The 16,569-nt window shown below is 34.7% G+C and overlaps 1 protein-coding gene across 1 annotated transcript; it reads left to right on the top strand.

Annotated features, from left to right (window-relative positions):
* Nucleotides 1-6,873: 6,873 nt before the first annotated feature.
* On the top strand, nt 6,874-16,356 carry LOC110770453 (early-responsive to dehydration stress protein (ERD4)). The gene is made up of 11 exons (XM_021974591.2): nt 6,874-7,410; nt 8,876-9,028; nt 9,775-9,910; nt 10,442-10,543; nt 10,671-10,790; nt 10,959-11,039; nt 11,409-11,749; nt 12,750-12,995; nt 13,378-13,702; nt 14,092-14,325; nt 15,812-16,356. The coding sequence occupies exons 1-11, from the start codon at nt 7,097-7,099 to the stop codon at nt 16,157-16,159; spliced, it is 2,400 nt and encodes a 799-aa protein (XP_021830283.1). The 5' UTR covers nt 6,874-7,096; the 3' UTR covers nt 16,160-16,356.
* The last annotated feature ends 213 nt before the right edge of the window (nt 16,357-16,569 follow it).

Below are 16,569 nucleotides of genomic sequence, written 5' to 3'. Positions count from 1 at the left end.
GGCTGTGAACCTAACAGCCGAGACTAGTTCCTCTCTCGGCTACAATCATTTGATTAGAAGACGAGTTCAAACAGGCGCACCAATTAACCATTCTATCCCCATCAACCAACTCGACGCATGGTAGACCGTGCTGGCACGCCCTCGCACAACCACACCGCACCCAAAAGCAGGAAACCGCGTGTCAACGCACATCCCTTCGCCCCGGAACTCCAGGCCGTGAGATTTGCGCGGCAGACGCGATCTAACGGTCCAAACATACCTTCATGCTTTGGACGACATGGGGAATATTTTAGGATGAAATGGACTACCACACAATGGCCCGCACATCGCCACCCGCTGTCGGCAGTGGTGGGTGTCTTGAGAAATTTTCGACGATGGAAAATCTCCAAATTGCCGGCTAAGCCCTATACCCATGAGTTTTTTATCGGAGCTTTTTGAGCTCAAGCCAGCCTCTACGGCCAACCACGATGTCACACAACCTATAGGAAAGCAAGAGGGAGAGGAGAAGAACCTGATCTAGGTGGTGGTGTGGCTTAAGGTGGTCTGAAATGTCGACGACGACGGTGGAAGTTTGAGCCGAAACTTCACGTCATTTCAATCCAAAATCCTTAGGTTTTCGAGCAAGGCAAAGTGTTGAGCTAGGAAGAGGACGTCGAGAGGAAGATTTTGGGACCCATCTCGCCTAAATGGGTTGCTGGAGTTGGGAGAAAAGTTGGGAGAAATCTTCAGCCAAAGTGGCTACCTGGTTGGCACAAAGAGAGAGAAATGAGAGAGAGTTGGGAGAGAAGAGCGAGAAAAGTGACATGCGTGGGTCCTACTTAAAAAATCAAATTTTCATTATTTACAGTTGTGCCACTGTACTTTCGTTGACCAATACGCCTTCGTTAAAACTCAAAATTAGGTGTGCCACCTATCTATGAACTCATGAGCTCGAGCACTACGCAATGGAACTAAGAAAATTCCAAAACTAGCCTCGAGTAAAAATTCAACTCTAAACCACCAAGGAACCCTAAGGTTAAAGTCCTCCTTTCACTTTATAATTTTGAAAATTAAATTAAATTTCGGGATGGGATGTTACATATACAATGACATTCCTAAATTGCTCTCAATGGGCTAAAAATGCTATAAAAGAGTATCATTTCATGGCAATGCAAAAACGCTATGGTACCCTATCATAGGGCTTTGAAGCATAGCTATTAAAACTTTGACAGCATTTTTGAAAAGCCATTAAAAATCAAACGACAACGCTCCCAAAACTCTATCGAAGATAGATTTTCCATAGTAGTTCGAAAACGTTATTATATATCTCAGGCATTCACAACGTCGGCTGACACCACGCTTTCTATAACGCTATTATAACCTATTATGGTGTTTTTTTAGCCCTATCTATGAGAAGTTGTGTTGTAGTGTATTAATCAACGTGATGAGGTTCAACGTGCTTATATCAAAGTTGGACCTTACCAATCAAATCTTTCATAAATCACATAGGTTTGAATTAAGCTCATATTAAAACCAATAACCAAAAATAAAGGCACGAAGAGACTAGACGTTGGCTGTTGATACCACTTGAAGGAAACATATAGCATCTCATGACTTGGAATGAATTTATCCATGACATATAATACATAAATTCATAATGGCGGATTGATTATGCTTACTCTAGTTGAGCTAAGCCTTTTTCATTTTAACCAAGTATCTTATGATCTAGTCTCTTTGTGCACAAAATAGAAAAGAAAGGATAAGATTTTACCCTTGAAGACTATTTCTTGGAGAAGCTAAGAATGAACACCTTTGTGAAAAGGCCTTCCTTTCTTCCTCTTCTTACAAGCTCCTCAACCCAAGACTCCAAGAGTGAAGTCCCCTACCACACCACACAAAAATGGACTAGAGATGAAGAGAAATCAACCTAGAAGACTTAGATGCTAGACTTCCTCTAGGTTGGACCCATTTTTGGCTAAGGAAGATGAAAGGGAGGATGTCTCTCCTACACATCAAGAACTCCAAGTTGAAATGCCAAAAACCCTAACTAGGTTTTGAGTCAAGTTTGGCTTTTATAGGAAAAGCATACAAAAGAGAGATTCTTTCCCCAAAAATTTGGCCAAAGTGGGAAGTGGGCTCATTTTGGGTCTTGTGGATTTGTGTTGTCATACAACACTTATTCATGGGCCCAATTGGCTTTTGGGTATTTTTGTCATTCGGATTTTAAATCTTTAAAAGCCCAATCCAATTCTTTATGTCAAAGTTAATTTCATAATCAACTTTTAATTATGAATTATGAATTAACTTTTAAACCACTATTATGGTCTACTAATTTGACTTGGTCAATTGTTGCGGTCAAACATGTTGACTTTGACCTTTTGACTTTCGGCCTTTGAGTTTTTGACTCCTAGTTTCTTTTCTCTTCATTTGTACCTATAATCTCATTTCTTGATGTGTGATCCACAGGTTCCTTTTAGCAAGGTAGTAGGTAGGCTCAACTTCTCTAAGTTGACTTGTGAATTAAATTTCACTATTTAATTCTTCCTATTAGTGAAGGTCAAATAAGTTTGAACCTCTTAGGACTTCCACAAACCATGGTTGACGCCTAGCAGCATGTCATGGTTATCTAAGCTAAATAGAGTGCAAGGAAGAACCTATTCAAATTGGAATGACCGCGCAATTGAATCATTCTCTTATACAATACTCCTTATTCACATTACTAGATAATGAAATCTAATGTCGAATATCCTAATGTGAATTATTCCTTTATATGATTATCCTGGTAAGATTTGAAAATTTCTTCTTTCAAATCTTATTCACTACTTTGCGTAGAGATTTGATCAATCATATCCTCTCCTTACTGAGAGTAGAGATTCCTTGTTGTACATTCATTTGTCTCCATGACTTTATTGATAGTCTTGATAAACACCTTTAGGTCAAGTCTTCATTAACACAATTGTATAGTGCCCTCAAAGACTAACAACATAGCCACAAGACATCTATGATGTCTCAGGTCTGAAGATGAGTTTGCACCATTGCAATCTATGAGTTCTAGTTTGACATGTGAGTAAAGACTTCCATTCTAGAACTCAAGTATTTGATCTCTTCAGTGTACTTGTTCTCCTGCAAGCACCTACACGCATATCTTAGTGTCGATACACTCAATGACTTAAGACCTCGTCATTCTCTACATATAAAGAAGATATTGTGTGTACTAGTATTGGTGGAATATCAATGCCCAATTGATACTCTTATGACCAGGAACATTTTTAGGATTAGGGATCATGATACATCTCGATATATGCAATCTCATTACATAGTTCTCATGTCCACTTATATATTCCTAGGACTATAGTTGTTTTACTGTTTTGATAATATACCAAATATCATAGTTGAAAACAACTGGTCTTGCCCATGAGTAACTTAATAAGTTATTACAAAAGATGTACTTAACATTAATTATCATATAATTAGTTGGCTTTAAGGGCATACTACTAACACCAATGATGTTACAAGAATCCCAAAAATTGTTTGCAAAAACTATGTGAGCATACCAAATTACTCTAGTTTTATAATAGAATCTGTTGTGCTTGGATTTAAATGTTTGGGGTGTATGCTATTAGAAGAAATGTACCTAATTATTTTCAAATTTGGCTAGGTGCCTAAGGGTGCCCGCATAGAGGGACAAATAAGGTCGCCTGACCCCATGGACACTGGAAAATTCTCTTGGAAGCTCCTTTGGTGGGCGACCCTGACATGCACCCCAAATGCTCGATGAAAGGGTTCAATGAAATCCAGGGCTACTATGCAGCTCGTTATTGCCAAGAACTAAAGAGAGAACGCGATACAAACAAAGCATATAGATAGAAAAATGGAGAGAAAGGGAGAGATACATTAAAGATCGAAGCGATATTAAGTAAAAACAAAAATTGATGCTCCCACCCAATTCAAATTTTTGATTTTAATTTAATTTTATCTGTCTATGATATTCGTATATATATAAATTTGATTTTGTATCTTGGTGTCTCACCCTACAATCTCTCTATTTTTCTACTTTCATTTTTTTTTGAAAGTGTTCTCATTTGTCAACCTGAGTTACAGTTGCAACAAAAAAAAAAAAAAAAAAGGTTACAAATGTGCACCACATGAGCTATCAGTCTTTCCTTGCGATGTTCATGATTTTGGTACTATTCAAACCAAATTCTTAAGACATTAGTTCAAAATGTGCATATTTGATGGTTTATTTTTATGTAGTGCAGTAAAGAGGGAATAATAAATGAAACTTAGTTTTCATATTTTGGCTAGGAAAGCAACTAGACTAAAAATCCTTTAATAAAAGTACTATTGTTTAATTTTTCAGAATTATTTTTGTCTAAAAAATGTTTAGAAATTCTTGCACTATGACCTGTTGGGGTAAAAATCCTAGATCCTCCACTACACTTTCCTTTACTCAGCAAATAAATGAATGTGATACTCACCTCAACATTTTGTTGTAGATTACGTACATGTTTTACTACATAGACCTTGACTAGGTCTATGGCACGACGGCACGAATTTGTCAACCCTTGTTGCTGCTCCACATTACTTGCAAGTCAAGAAACCTTTCTTATGTCACCCTAGACATATGGCATCCTTTTGAGGTTTTTCCTTTTGTTTTTGTAAAAGCCTTTTGAGATCTTAGCTTGCATCTTTATTGATTGGGTTGAGTTTTTGAACTTATTCTGTTTTGAAAATTTTGAACAAGGTTGCTTGCAAAACTAAAGACTTGTAACCGTTGACTATGTAAATATTTTAAATTTAAATGTTGTGTTTATAAATTTCATTGCCATTGGAAAACTTCGGTCCAACCAGCACAGTGGTGGTTCTACATGAAGCCAGCCCAAAATTTTCCAAAAAAAAAAACAAGGATACATATCTTTAGCCCAACCCAAAATTTAAAAGTTAGATAAACGAAACCCTATATCTTTAGTTGCCCAGCTGATTTCTCATATTCTCTACATCTTCGTAACAACTGTTCTTCCAAGTTCACCCTTCTTTTTCTTAGCTTCTCCGCAATTTTAGATTTAAATAGTGTTATTTTGTATTCAATTGCATTTATTTGTGTTTTTTGTTTTACTTATGTATTGAGATACATTTGAGAGTAAGAATCATTCAAAGTCTAACATATCTTGAAAAATACTTGAGAGTATAATACTTTGACAAATGAGTGTTGTATTCTCGGGATTTTCAAGATACGTGTCATTGTCACATGACTATGCAATCGAGACGTGACATTTAAGTGAATCTTAATTAGATCCTTTTCTTTTGGTTTCCATATCGCTTTTCTCAATAATATTACATATTTATTTCAAGATTCTGACCTCCTCTACAAGCAAGGCTAATTACATTATATACTTAAGGTAGATTTTTACATCTTGGTATATATAGCACACAAAGTCAAAATTAGGGGCCGAAAAATTAACATAGTCAAAACTCGAGTGGGGTCCCAATACATCTTTCTGTATTACCTGGAAAAACGTTTGTTTGGACTTTTGGTCTTACTTTCCTTATGTTCTTTCCTTTCCTTTGGACACGAAAGTAAATGGGAGTTTCACTAAAACACCCAAAATGGGGGCTGAAATTATAAAAAAACCCAACACCCAAAACCCATCATTACACACACTTAAAACCCATTTATAAACACACCCAAAAAATATACAATTGTTGATTTTGGGTGTGTTTCTATGTTTAAATAGTACTTGAGTTTTTTTATAAATACATGTCTAGGATTGGATTTATTTATAATAATCTAAAAGTAAAAATCAAACAGCAGATTATTTGCCGTAACTACAGCAAATTCTATAATGGCATCCAGCTTTCCCGCCGGATATAACACGTGGAACTGAAAGAGACAAAGAAAATAATGACATTTTTTAATGATTTAATTTGTGTATAAATGCAAAACATTGACAACAAACAAAACCAATAATTTGATAAAACAAAATAATAATTCAGCAGCAAGGATTGATGCCAAACACGGCACAACATGGACGAAGAAAGCAACAACCAGCCCTACCTCTTTCTCTTTCTCTCTCTCATCCCAAAACGCTCAAGTAGTCAACTACGTCACCCAGTCACGCTTTCACATGCAACAAACCACTCATAGGAACTTTAAATTAAAAACAAACAAAACCCACAACCAACAATGATTAAAAACAAAAGTGAAATTAACTAGTCTTTAGTCTTTTGTGTAATGATATTTATCTTCGTTCATATTTCCTTAGAGCATCTCCAAGGGAGATGTCAAATACCAAACATCAAATTTAAATTTGATGGCTGATGTGGCAATTTGACATCTTACATAGCTTTACACTCCACCCGATATGTCAAATTAAATTATTATTTTATTACATTTTAGTGTTAATTTATTTTTAATTAAAAAGAATAGAAAAAAAAAAATAATAAAATAGTCATTTGACATCTTGCTTTTGGGATGTCAAAAATAACATTTCAATCTTCAGCCTTCATTCCACATCAGCTTTGACACATCGGTTGGAGTGTGTGAGATGTTATTTCTAGCTGTTAAATGTCTATGTGGCACTTTTGACATATCGGTTGGAGATGCTCTTACGAGTAAAAAGATACGAAATAGAACAAACAAGGAATGAGAATCGAATCAACGAAAAGATGGTAGTAATCCAAATCGCCATTTATTAGATTATTTGATTAGGATCTCAGGTGAAATCGTATATTAAATGATTTCGCAATTAAACTTAAAGGGAAGCTATGAATGAAAATCATTCTCACAATTTTTAAGTAAAAGTATTCTTTCGTCATAAAAAACCAAAAAGGCGAAAACGGAAAAAGTGCTTTTGAGAAGAATATAAAATGTTGTTAGGGACATAAACAGCCAGCTTTTAAGGCTCCTTAACAGATCACGAGACGCATTTGCAAACCCACTTCCATACAAAAAAATATTGCACAAAAGTGAAGTGATTATATTCTTTTCCCTCTTTCTTCCTCTATCTTCCAATCCAGTCTGTTACTTCACCTTCACCTTTCTTCCTTCACTTTCCTCCTTATCTTCTCTCTCTCTCTCTCTCCAAATTCTAGCTGATTCTTCTTCTGGGTTTCTTCCATGGCAACTCTGAGTGACATTGGGGTCTCAGCATTGATCAATATACTGAGTGCCATAGCTTTCCTTTTGGCCTTTGCTTTCCTCAGAATTCAACCTGTCAATGACAGGGTCTATTTTCCCAAATGGTACATTAATGGCTCTAGGAGCAACCCAAGGGGCTCTGGCAACTTTGTAGGCAAGTTTGTAAATCTCAACTTCAAGACTTACCTCACTTTTTTGAATTGGATGCCTCAGGCCATGAAAATGAGTGAGTCTGAGATTATCAACCATGCTGGCCTTGACTCTGCTGTTTTTCTCAGAATTTACATTCTCGGGTAACTTCACTTTTTCCCTTGAATTTCATTTTTTTTCAACTTTTATTTATTTATTTGGGTTCTTGGTTTGCTTGTTTTGTTAGAAAGTTTTGGAATTTTAAGTGATATTATTACAAGGGTTTTATTTGAGTTGTTTAAAAAAAAATATAGGTGAAATTTCCGGTCACTGCTAAGTTTGACTTGGACGAGAATTTTTTTAATTTTAATTTTAATTTTATTTATTTATTTTTTGTATTTTCTGTTCCCCCGTTGTTTTCATATAATCTTCATTTTTCCTTCTCTTTGCTGTTAATATTACATGATTTTGACTCTGGGTGTTCTTTGTTTCTAGCGAAAATATCTACGGGATGGGAAATAAATACTTTTTGACTCTTTTGGTTAGAGTTATATATATTTTTCTCTGGATTAAAAGAATACAGAAATTGGACTTGAAAAACTTGAATTTCCCATTCTGTTCTTAGGAATTATGCACATGGTAGGCTTAATTTTTTAAATTTAGAATTAATTAATTTTTTGCCATGATAAGCTATGGGTTACAATATTTTGCTTTAAACATTAGTTGGTCTTCACATTGGAGTACTATTTTTTATTTTAAAAACTTTGGAATGTAAATCTGTGTGTGTTTATTTGTACGGATTAGCTTTCAGTGTTACTTGTGTTAGCATCCAGACTAAAAAAATTTGTATTGGTCAAATAATTCCATTTTGTCTTTCAAATAAAAAAGTATTCTAAAGCTTCATTTGTTAATTCTGTGAGCAATTCTATCTCTCGATGCTTTAGTAGTTTTTCGAATTCAGAGAATATACTTGGTGTTGACTTTTTGCCTTTTCAGCTTTGTTTAAGCCAACTTAGACTTAATTGAAACATCAAATGAGCAAGCATATACCAATATGTTTCAATAAATGGAACTGCATTTCATCAACTATCCTGGTACTTTGGAGGTGTAAGCACATCTTTAAAAGACTTTCTAGTTTCTAGTTGCTACTTGTCCATTGATAGCTTGCTCAGTGTTTGAATGCTAAACTATAAAGTGTTGACAAGCCACTATATAAACTCAATGCAGACGTGATGTGTTTTGTTTGTCGTACAGTGTAATTGTTTTCTAACAACTACTTTCACTACTCTATTAAGCTCTCTTTGGAATAACTGTCATTACATTGTAATAAGGCTCAGTCCTTTTAAACTTTTGGTCCAAACTGCTGAGTAAAAATAACTCAATCCATAAGTTCATCCACACCCACCCTTGAATAATCCTCAAAAAGCATTCTATTTTGCTCCATCCATATGACCCAAAACACTGCCTGATCCTGCAACCCCAAAGAGTTCTTATTATTATTATTCGTTTAAATATATATGTATATATATTTATTATCGATACTTAGCAAGAAAACATTATGAGATTAGATGCTTACTATCTTGGGCATAATCATAACTGAACCTTTTTTTTTTCCACCTTGTCTTGTAGCTTGAAGATTTTTGTTCCAATGGCAGTCCTAGCACTCCTTATTCTCATTCCAGTCAATGTATCAAGTGGAACATTATTTTTCCTAAGGAAAGAATTAGTTTTGAGTGACATTGATAAGCTCTCTATATCAAATGTGCGCCCTAAATCCATAAGGTAACTCTGTAATTCTTTTACACTTTTACAAATATTCAGACTTGATAACTGATTAACGTATGAGGTGCAGTATTGACTTCTCTTTAATCTTCTCTTAAATTATGCATAAAAAAGATGACGTTCTTGATATTAATGAGTAAATGAAGGTCAAAATAACACAATTGTTATGAATACCTTTTTATTTTTTCATGTTCAACCCATACATCCTGTAATTATTTACTTACCGATGATAGTGCATAGATGAGAAGAATATTGTTGGGCCTGGATTATTATATTGAATTTAACCTTAAAACATGCCTAAAATTCCTTTTGGTTGGATAGTTCTTTGTTTATTTGGACAGTTGAAGTTGTGATTCTATTAATCCAGTAAAAATAGATTGAGCCAATAATATAATAGGAGTGATATTATTTCTAGTTTCACCATCTATAAGGTATTCCAAGTACTAGAGTGTTTTCTAGTCAAGGGATTTCATTGTTATACGTATTATCCATGGTGTACTGTGACACATGTAAAATTAAAAAAAAGAAAAAAAGAAAGAGTAATAGTTCAAGACAATAATTACGAACATATTTAGGGTGGAAGGGGGGAGAATTAGAATTGTATCTTGAAATTAAAGATCTGGTATCTGCCAATATATTTTTGTTTTTCTATTGTTTTGTTTTGTTTTTAATCGTTTGCAGTTGTATTCTATTTTATCATATACGAATGCAGATTTTACTTAAGAATTGAAATCTATAAATTTCAGGTTTTTTTTCCACATAGGATTGGAATACTTGTTCACACTCTGGATTTGTTACATGTTATACAAGGAGTATGACTATGTAGCGTCAATGAGGTTACAATTCTTAGCTTCACAACGCAGGCGTGCAGAACAGTTCACAGTGAGTAAAATCATCAATTACCGCATGATTGTGTAAACCTACTAAGCATGTTTTTCGTTGAGGAGAAACAGTCATCTTCTTTCAGTTTGCTTGCATTTTTACTTCCTTAGAGTGTGGTTCTATTTCTAGGGGTGATTAGGTGCTTGTATGAATCTTTATGATCTTCAGTCATAAATTTACGGAGTGCAACCTGCATGACTGACTATATGTGTTGCTGTTCCTGTTCCCTGCTTTGTCCTCATAGACTCCATATCAGGAAATTATTTTACATAAATACTGCTGCTACGTAGAAAAATAGTCTTAACCTTATCAGGATCTGAAATCCCTTTTCTCACATGATTCATATTCTGATCAAGTTCTTGTACTAATAAAAATATTGATTGTGGTAATGTTTTATTTTATTGTAATTTTTTCTTATTTAACAGTTTGATCAGGTAAAGTGAATATATTCTTAACTTTTTGTTTGAAAATCTCTTTATACTTCAAGGTTAATGCTATAATTTTCACCTTCTATTCTTTTATTTCTTTCAGGTAGTGGTTAGGAGTATACCACACGTCTCTGGTCGCTCAGTATCAGATACTGTGGACCACTTCTTTCAAAAGAACCACCCGAATAATTATCTTTGTCACCAGGTACTAAAAATTTTCTGTTTGTGGGTAAATAAGCTCACTAGTAAGGAGTTTGATTGCTGAACAATATATACAATACCTGGAAGTATTTTCTTTGGTTTTTATTTGTAATTGACTTTTATTCATTCAGGCAGTGTACAATGCAAACAAATTTGCCAAACTTGCAAGAAAGAGAGATAGGCTCCAAAATTGGCTAGACTATAACCTGCTCAAGTTCGAAAGGCATCCAGACAAAAAACCAACTACGAAGGTAGTGTTTTCATATGTACTTAAATTGAGCAAACATTTCAAATTTAATCATTAATGATATTGTTTGACATTAGCAGACAATAAATGTATGTGGCATGTGCTTATTTAACAGTTTGAGTGCAATTCTTCATCTTGGATGCTGATCATTTAACACTCTGAGAATTTTCAGAAAGGATTTTTGGGGCTTTGGGGTGAAAGCGTTGATTCCATCGAGTACTACAAACAACAGATAAAGCAGTTTGATAAAATAGTAAGTTATGATTAACATTGATAATGTTGTACTTTTTATTTTATAAGCTGCCATTTTTCAGTTTTCTTTATCTATCTTCTTTAGGGTGGGGCATTTCTTCTTTAGGGGTTAGGTTTTGCTGTGTAGTGGGGTCTATATTTTCAGTTGGATTTCCTTTCTCTCTCTCTCTCTCTCATACATATACATATACATATATATACATATACATATACATATACATATATATACATATACATATACATATACATATACATATATATACATATACATATACATATACATATATATATATATATATATATATATATATGTATGTATAAATGCATGAATTAATAGGCATTATATTCCATTCTTGTGTTGTATGTTTAGATGACACTGGAACAACAAAAGATTCTCAAAGACTCCAAGTCTATTTTACCGGTTGCTTTTGTATCTTTTGATTCACGCTGGGGTGCAGCTGTTTGTGCACAGACACAGCAGAGCAAGAATCCCACACTATGGTTGACAAATTGGGCCCCAGAACCCCGGGATGTTTATTGGCGTAACTTGGCTATACCATTTGTTTCTTTAAGCATCCGAAAACTTGTAATAACGCTTTCAGTGTTTGCTTTGGTGTTCTTCTACATGATACCCATAGCCTTTGTGCAATCGCTTGCAAATTTAGAAGGCCTTGAAAGAGTTGCTCCTTTTCTCAGGCCAGTTATAGAATTGTAAGTAAACCTACCTTATTATAAGGTTTGTTGGATGGTATTGTTAAATAACATTTACCATAGTGCTTAAACTAATTTGCTTTATGTTTCATGCCAGCTAGTTCTTCTTTCCATCAAGTCCCCAAGGTCTTATATATTCATTATATTGAGAAAATATTGCTGTTAGTGCTTGCTTCTAGAAAGGTCGCTCCTTTTCAATAAAGGATGATAGAATTAAAATAAACCTTACCATAATTTGTATTTTTTAATAGAACGATTGAATAATATATGTACATAGATCTCGTCTCTTTGGTTTCTTTACTTTTATATATGACAATTGTTCATCTTGCCATAGAGTCCTTAAAGTTCATCATCCTTTTTTAACCAATGAGCTCAGATGAACTATAAAACAATATTATAGGAATTCCATACCTGCTTGCTTTCCTAATACATTAAAATATCATGCTTCTGCTTTTTGTTGGTTTCATCATTATTGAATAAACACAAGGGCATATTCCTCTTTCTCTCTCTCTCTCTCTCTCTCTCTCTCTCTCTCTCTCTCACGCAGATAATACTTTTGCATTCAAATGTTTCTCATTAATTATATAAAAACCGAAAATTCTGTAAATATTTACTTTCATGTCTTTGATAATTCTAATAATTCATGGTAAAAGCATTTTCTTGTACTTATTTACGTGGCATTTACATATCCAATCAAATTAGTCCTTGTTTCATTGAAACTTCAAGTATTTGCTTCAACTTAGAGATACCATTGTTATTTTGTATTTGTACAACCTTCTGAGTTGACATCTTGTCCATCACATCTGTATTTGCATGAAGTTATAATACAACTTGGTTTTTTTTTAAGAAAAAAGAGGCTCGAGCTCTGTAACATGGCTACTGACCCTTTCATATGTCCTCCAGCAGCTGCGATTGATTGTTTATTTGGTTTTGTTATGTCATGTGGTTTTCAAATATTTGGTTCTTACTTACCAATAATTAATGTCATTATTTTTTACAGGAAATTCATCAAGTCATTTCTACAGGGCTTTCTTCCTGGCCTTGCCCTCAAGATATTTTTGTACATTCTCCCAACTGTATTAATGATCATGTCGAAAATTGAGGGGCATATAGCATTATCAACCCTTGAACGGAAAACAGCAGCAAAATACTATTACTTCATGTTAGTCAACGTATTCTTGGGAAGCATAGTGACTGGAACAGCTTTTCAGCAACTGCATGCTTTCCTTCACCAATCTCCTACCCAGTAATATTCCATCTCTATCTGGTCTCTGTGTTTGATATTAGAAAATGGAATTTGACAACACAACGGCTCCAAACATCCATGATTATCATGCTCACTTTTTTTATGCTTTCAAGTGAATTTCTTGTACTGTCAATATCTAATCTTATATTTGTGTATGTTATAAATGATAAATCCCTCTAATTACAACCACTGCTGATAAAAATCCATCCACTGAAATCCTTGTATTAACCAAAAGCTAATCTTGAACATAGACCAAATTCTAATCATTAATATTTGTAAAAATATTTTTACTAATATTATCAATACCAGAAATATATCTCACTTTCTTTAGAGCTTGATAAACATGCACTTTTAATGAACCTTTTTTTTCTTTTTTCAATAGGATTCCAAGAACCATTGGAGTTTCTATACCAACGAAGGCTACCTTCTTTATTACATATATAATGGTTGATGGATGGGCTGCAGTTGCTGGTGAGATTCTCCGTTTAAAACCATTAGTTATATACCATCTGAAGAACATGTTTTTGGTAAAAACGGAAAGAGATAGAGTGAAGGCAATGGACCCTGGGAGTGTGGATTTTCCAGAGACTCTCCCAAGTCTTCAACTATACTTCCTTCTGGGTATTGTGTACGCTGTGGTTACCCCAATCCTGCTTCCTTTCATTCTAGTCTTCTTTGCCCTTGCATACTTAGTCTACCGTCATCAGGTCAGTTTACTAATTACATTTTGCATATGTCTTGAAGAACATTTGGAAACTCAAGTATAATAACGCATTAACATAAGATAAAAGGGCCAAAGGATGACTTTGCATTGTGTCCCTAAATTCAGAAGCAACTGGTTGTAAACTAGTCATGGCTAATCCAAGGTAAAAACAATATTTTTATTTTCATCTCAATCTAATTGAAATAAAAATATCAATAAATTGAGATTTTTATTTTTATTTTTACAAATAACACTAGTGGTTGCGGATGTGGTGAACATGGAAAGAAAAGCCATTAGATGTCTATGAAACTTCCTCTTGGATCACAACTATAACAATTGTATATTTGGTCTTATTGGTTTCTCTATGTAATCTGTTCTCTATTTCTCCTGCAGATAATCAATGTGTACAATCAACACTATGAAAGTGCTGCTGCATTTTGGCCACAGGTCCATAGCCGCATTATAGCAAGCTTAGTGATATCTCAACTACTTTTGATGGGTTTGCTAAGCACAAAAAAGGCTGCTAATTCAACTCCATTTCTTGTTGTTCTACCCATATTAACATTATCATTCCACAAGTACTGCAAGTATCGTTTTGAACCTGCATTCAGAGAGTACCCACTTGAGGTAATCTTGAGACTTTTAATCAATTTTTGGATCCATTGCATTCAATTTTTTAAAGTAATGTACTCATGTTTCCAAACTTTCCATTGTCATACATTTGGAGTTGCATGTTGAAAAGGTTGTTTTCCCCAACACTTGGTTTACACAGTTCCTGGCTACTATTCCCACCCACCTGTCTTATTTTCCCACCCACCTTATTTTCTCACTCCCCACAAAATTTTAAAAGATATGAATAACACCCCTCCCACCCCTCATTATTAACTTAATACCCCAAAAATAATGACTTAATCACCCACCAATTAAACACTCTTCCCCCACCAAATTGTCATCCCACCCACTCACTCATCTCCTATCACCATTTATTTGTCTTTCATAAACCCTAATTCTATTAGCTCACCTAAACATTTATACCAGTTGGTTGCTACCCATCCTACAAACTTATTCCCTTTCTTTCCCATTCATCAAGACGTATGACTATTCTATGTATTGTTTTCTTAAATTCTTTTATCTGTCCAATCATAAGTTTCTTTCTATTCAAATGCTTTTTTAAGGTAGTGATTTTGTGGTTCCTAGAGGTATTTTACAAAATTGTAAACTTATCGTTAATATTCTATTAAAATATCGGCGGGATTAGCTGCACTGTTTCCTAAAATGAATCAGAAGAAGTGGGAACTTGTTTACACATTGGAATGGATTCCATTGAAAGTTGTGATGAAGATGCCTACTAGCACCACATTTTGGCATATCCTAAATTGAACCTTAAGCACAGTTAGCTTGAGTAATTACGTTTAGCTACTTATTTACTAGTTTTCGATAGAAATTGATTCAAATATGTGTTAGATGGGGATCTGCAATAGGTCCTTTCATGTTAACGAATAAAATATCCCTTTGTGACAAATTGGCTTCATATTACAGAATAGGCCTTTGGTAAGTTGATTTAACATTTCTGTAACAATTTATAGGTATTTATATCTTGGAGGGCCTTGTATCATTTCAAACTGGTAAACTGTTAACATGGATTGGTTTTATACATACTCTACTAGTCTCTATTCTTGGATGTTAGCAAAAGGTTAACCAAAGTCAATGTAACCAATCTACACAATACAATGTACTGTTTGGTTGAAGTTTTTGCTGATAAAGTCGAGGTTCTCTTTATATTCCTCAGTCTAATCAATTCTTCAGTGTTAGGCAATGGAAAATGCCCTAATTTTATAATTTCTACAATGTCTCCCTTGGTTATTTGTTTGTGTGACCAAGTGAGATGTTTGCAATGCACTTTATGGTAGAAGCTATGACTTATTTAATCAAGGTCCCTTCTGATGTGCCTAAGTTGAATCGATATTGTTAGTGTACCATTCTTGTGCTGGATCAGTATGCTATGAGCTATAAACTTTCTTCGAGGTCATTTGACTGTTATACAATTTCACAGGAGCGTGTAATTTTTCTCTTCAAATTTCTGATGGAAATTATTTCCTTGTTACTTCCTCAGGAAGCAATGGCAAAAGACACAATGGAGCGAACTGCGGAACCTGACCTAAATTTGAAGTCATACTTGGCCGACGCCTACTTGCACCCCATTTTCCGGTCATTCGAGGAACAGGAGTTGGTTGAAGTTAGAGTAGACAAGCATCAAACTCATGCTGCCACTCCCATAACAAGCGAACTCAGTTCCCCCTCGCCGCCCCATTACGTCCATCAGACACCCCCATCTCCTCCCCAATATGCCCATTATCAATCATCTCCACCCCAATACGTCTATAATTCAAACTCTCCTCCCAGTTATGAGTATCATTCAACCTACCCACCACATTATGCCTATTACAACGAAGAACCTTGACCATTAACTTGCTAGTATGCTTACAAGACCTTCTCTAACTATGTTATCTAGCTTATTTTCTAGTTGATGTTATCTGTTGAGTTCTCAGGAGCCTTCTAATTGTAATTATTGTTTCATTAATGCAAGTGTAGTTGCGTTGTGAAAATATTCTGAATCTGATTTTTGGCTGAAGGTATAAGAAATATTTCAAAGATGTAGAGGTTTTGTACAAGTGCCTTTCTATGGTCCCAGAAGATCGGCATCATGTGGATGAGTTTGTGATACGCGGGCCATACCATCGAAGAGTGTCACACTGCGACCTTTCTTACCCTTTAGGGATCATAATAATCCTTTTGCACTCCCAAGTAATATTTCAACACCCTTTCCCAGCAGTTTCCATTATAGATACAGTCCAGCTCGTCTTTGTATTT

Source organism: Prunus avium, chromosome 5 (assembly GCF_965620075.1).
Source record: "Prunus avium chromosome 5, drPruAviu1.hap1.1, whole genome shotgun sequence".
NCBI lineage: Eukaryota > Viridiplantae > Streptophyta > Magnoliopsida > Rosales > Rosaceae > Prunus > Prunus avium.
Note: the sequence above shows the minus strand (reverse complement) of the source record. Positions and strands in the feature narration are given on the sequence as shown.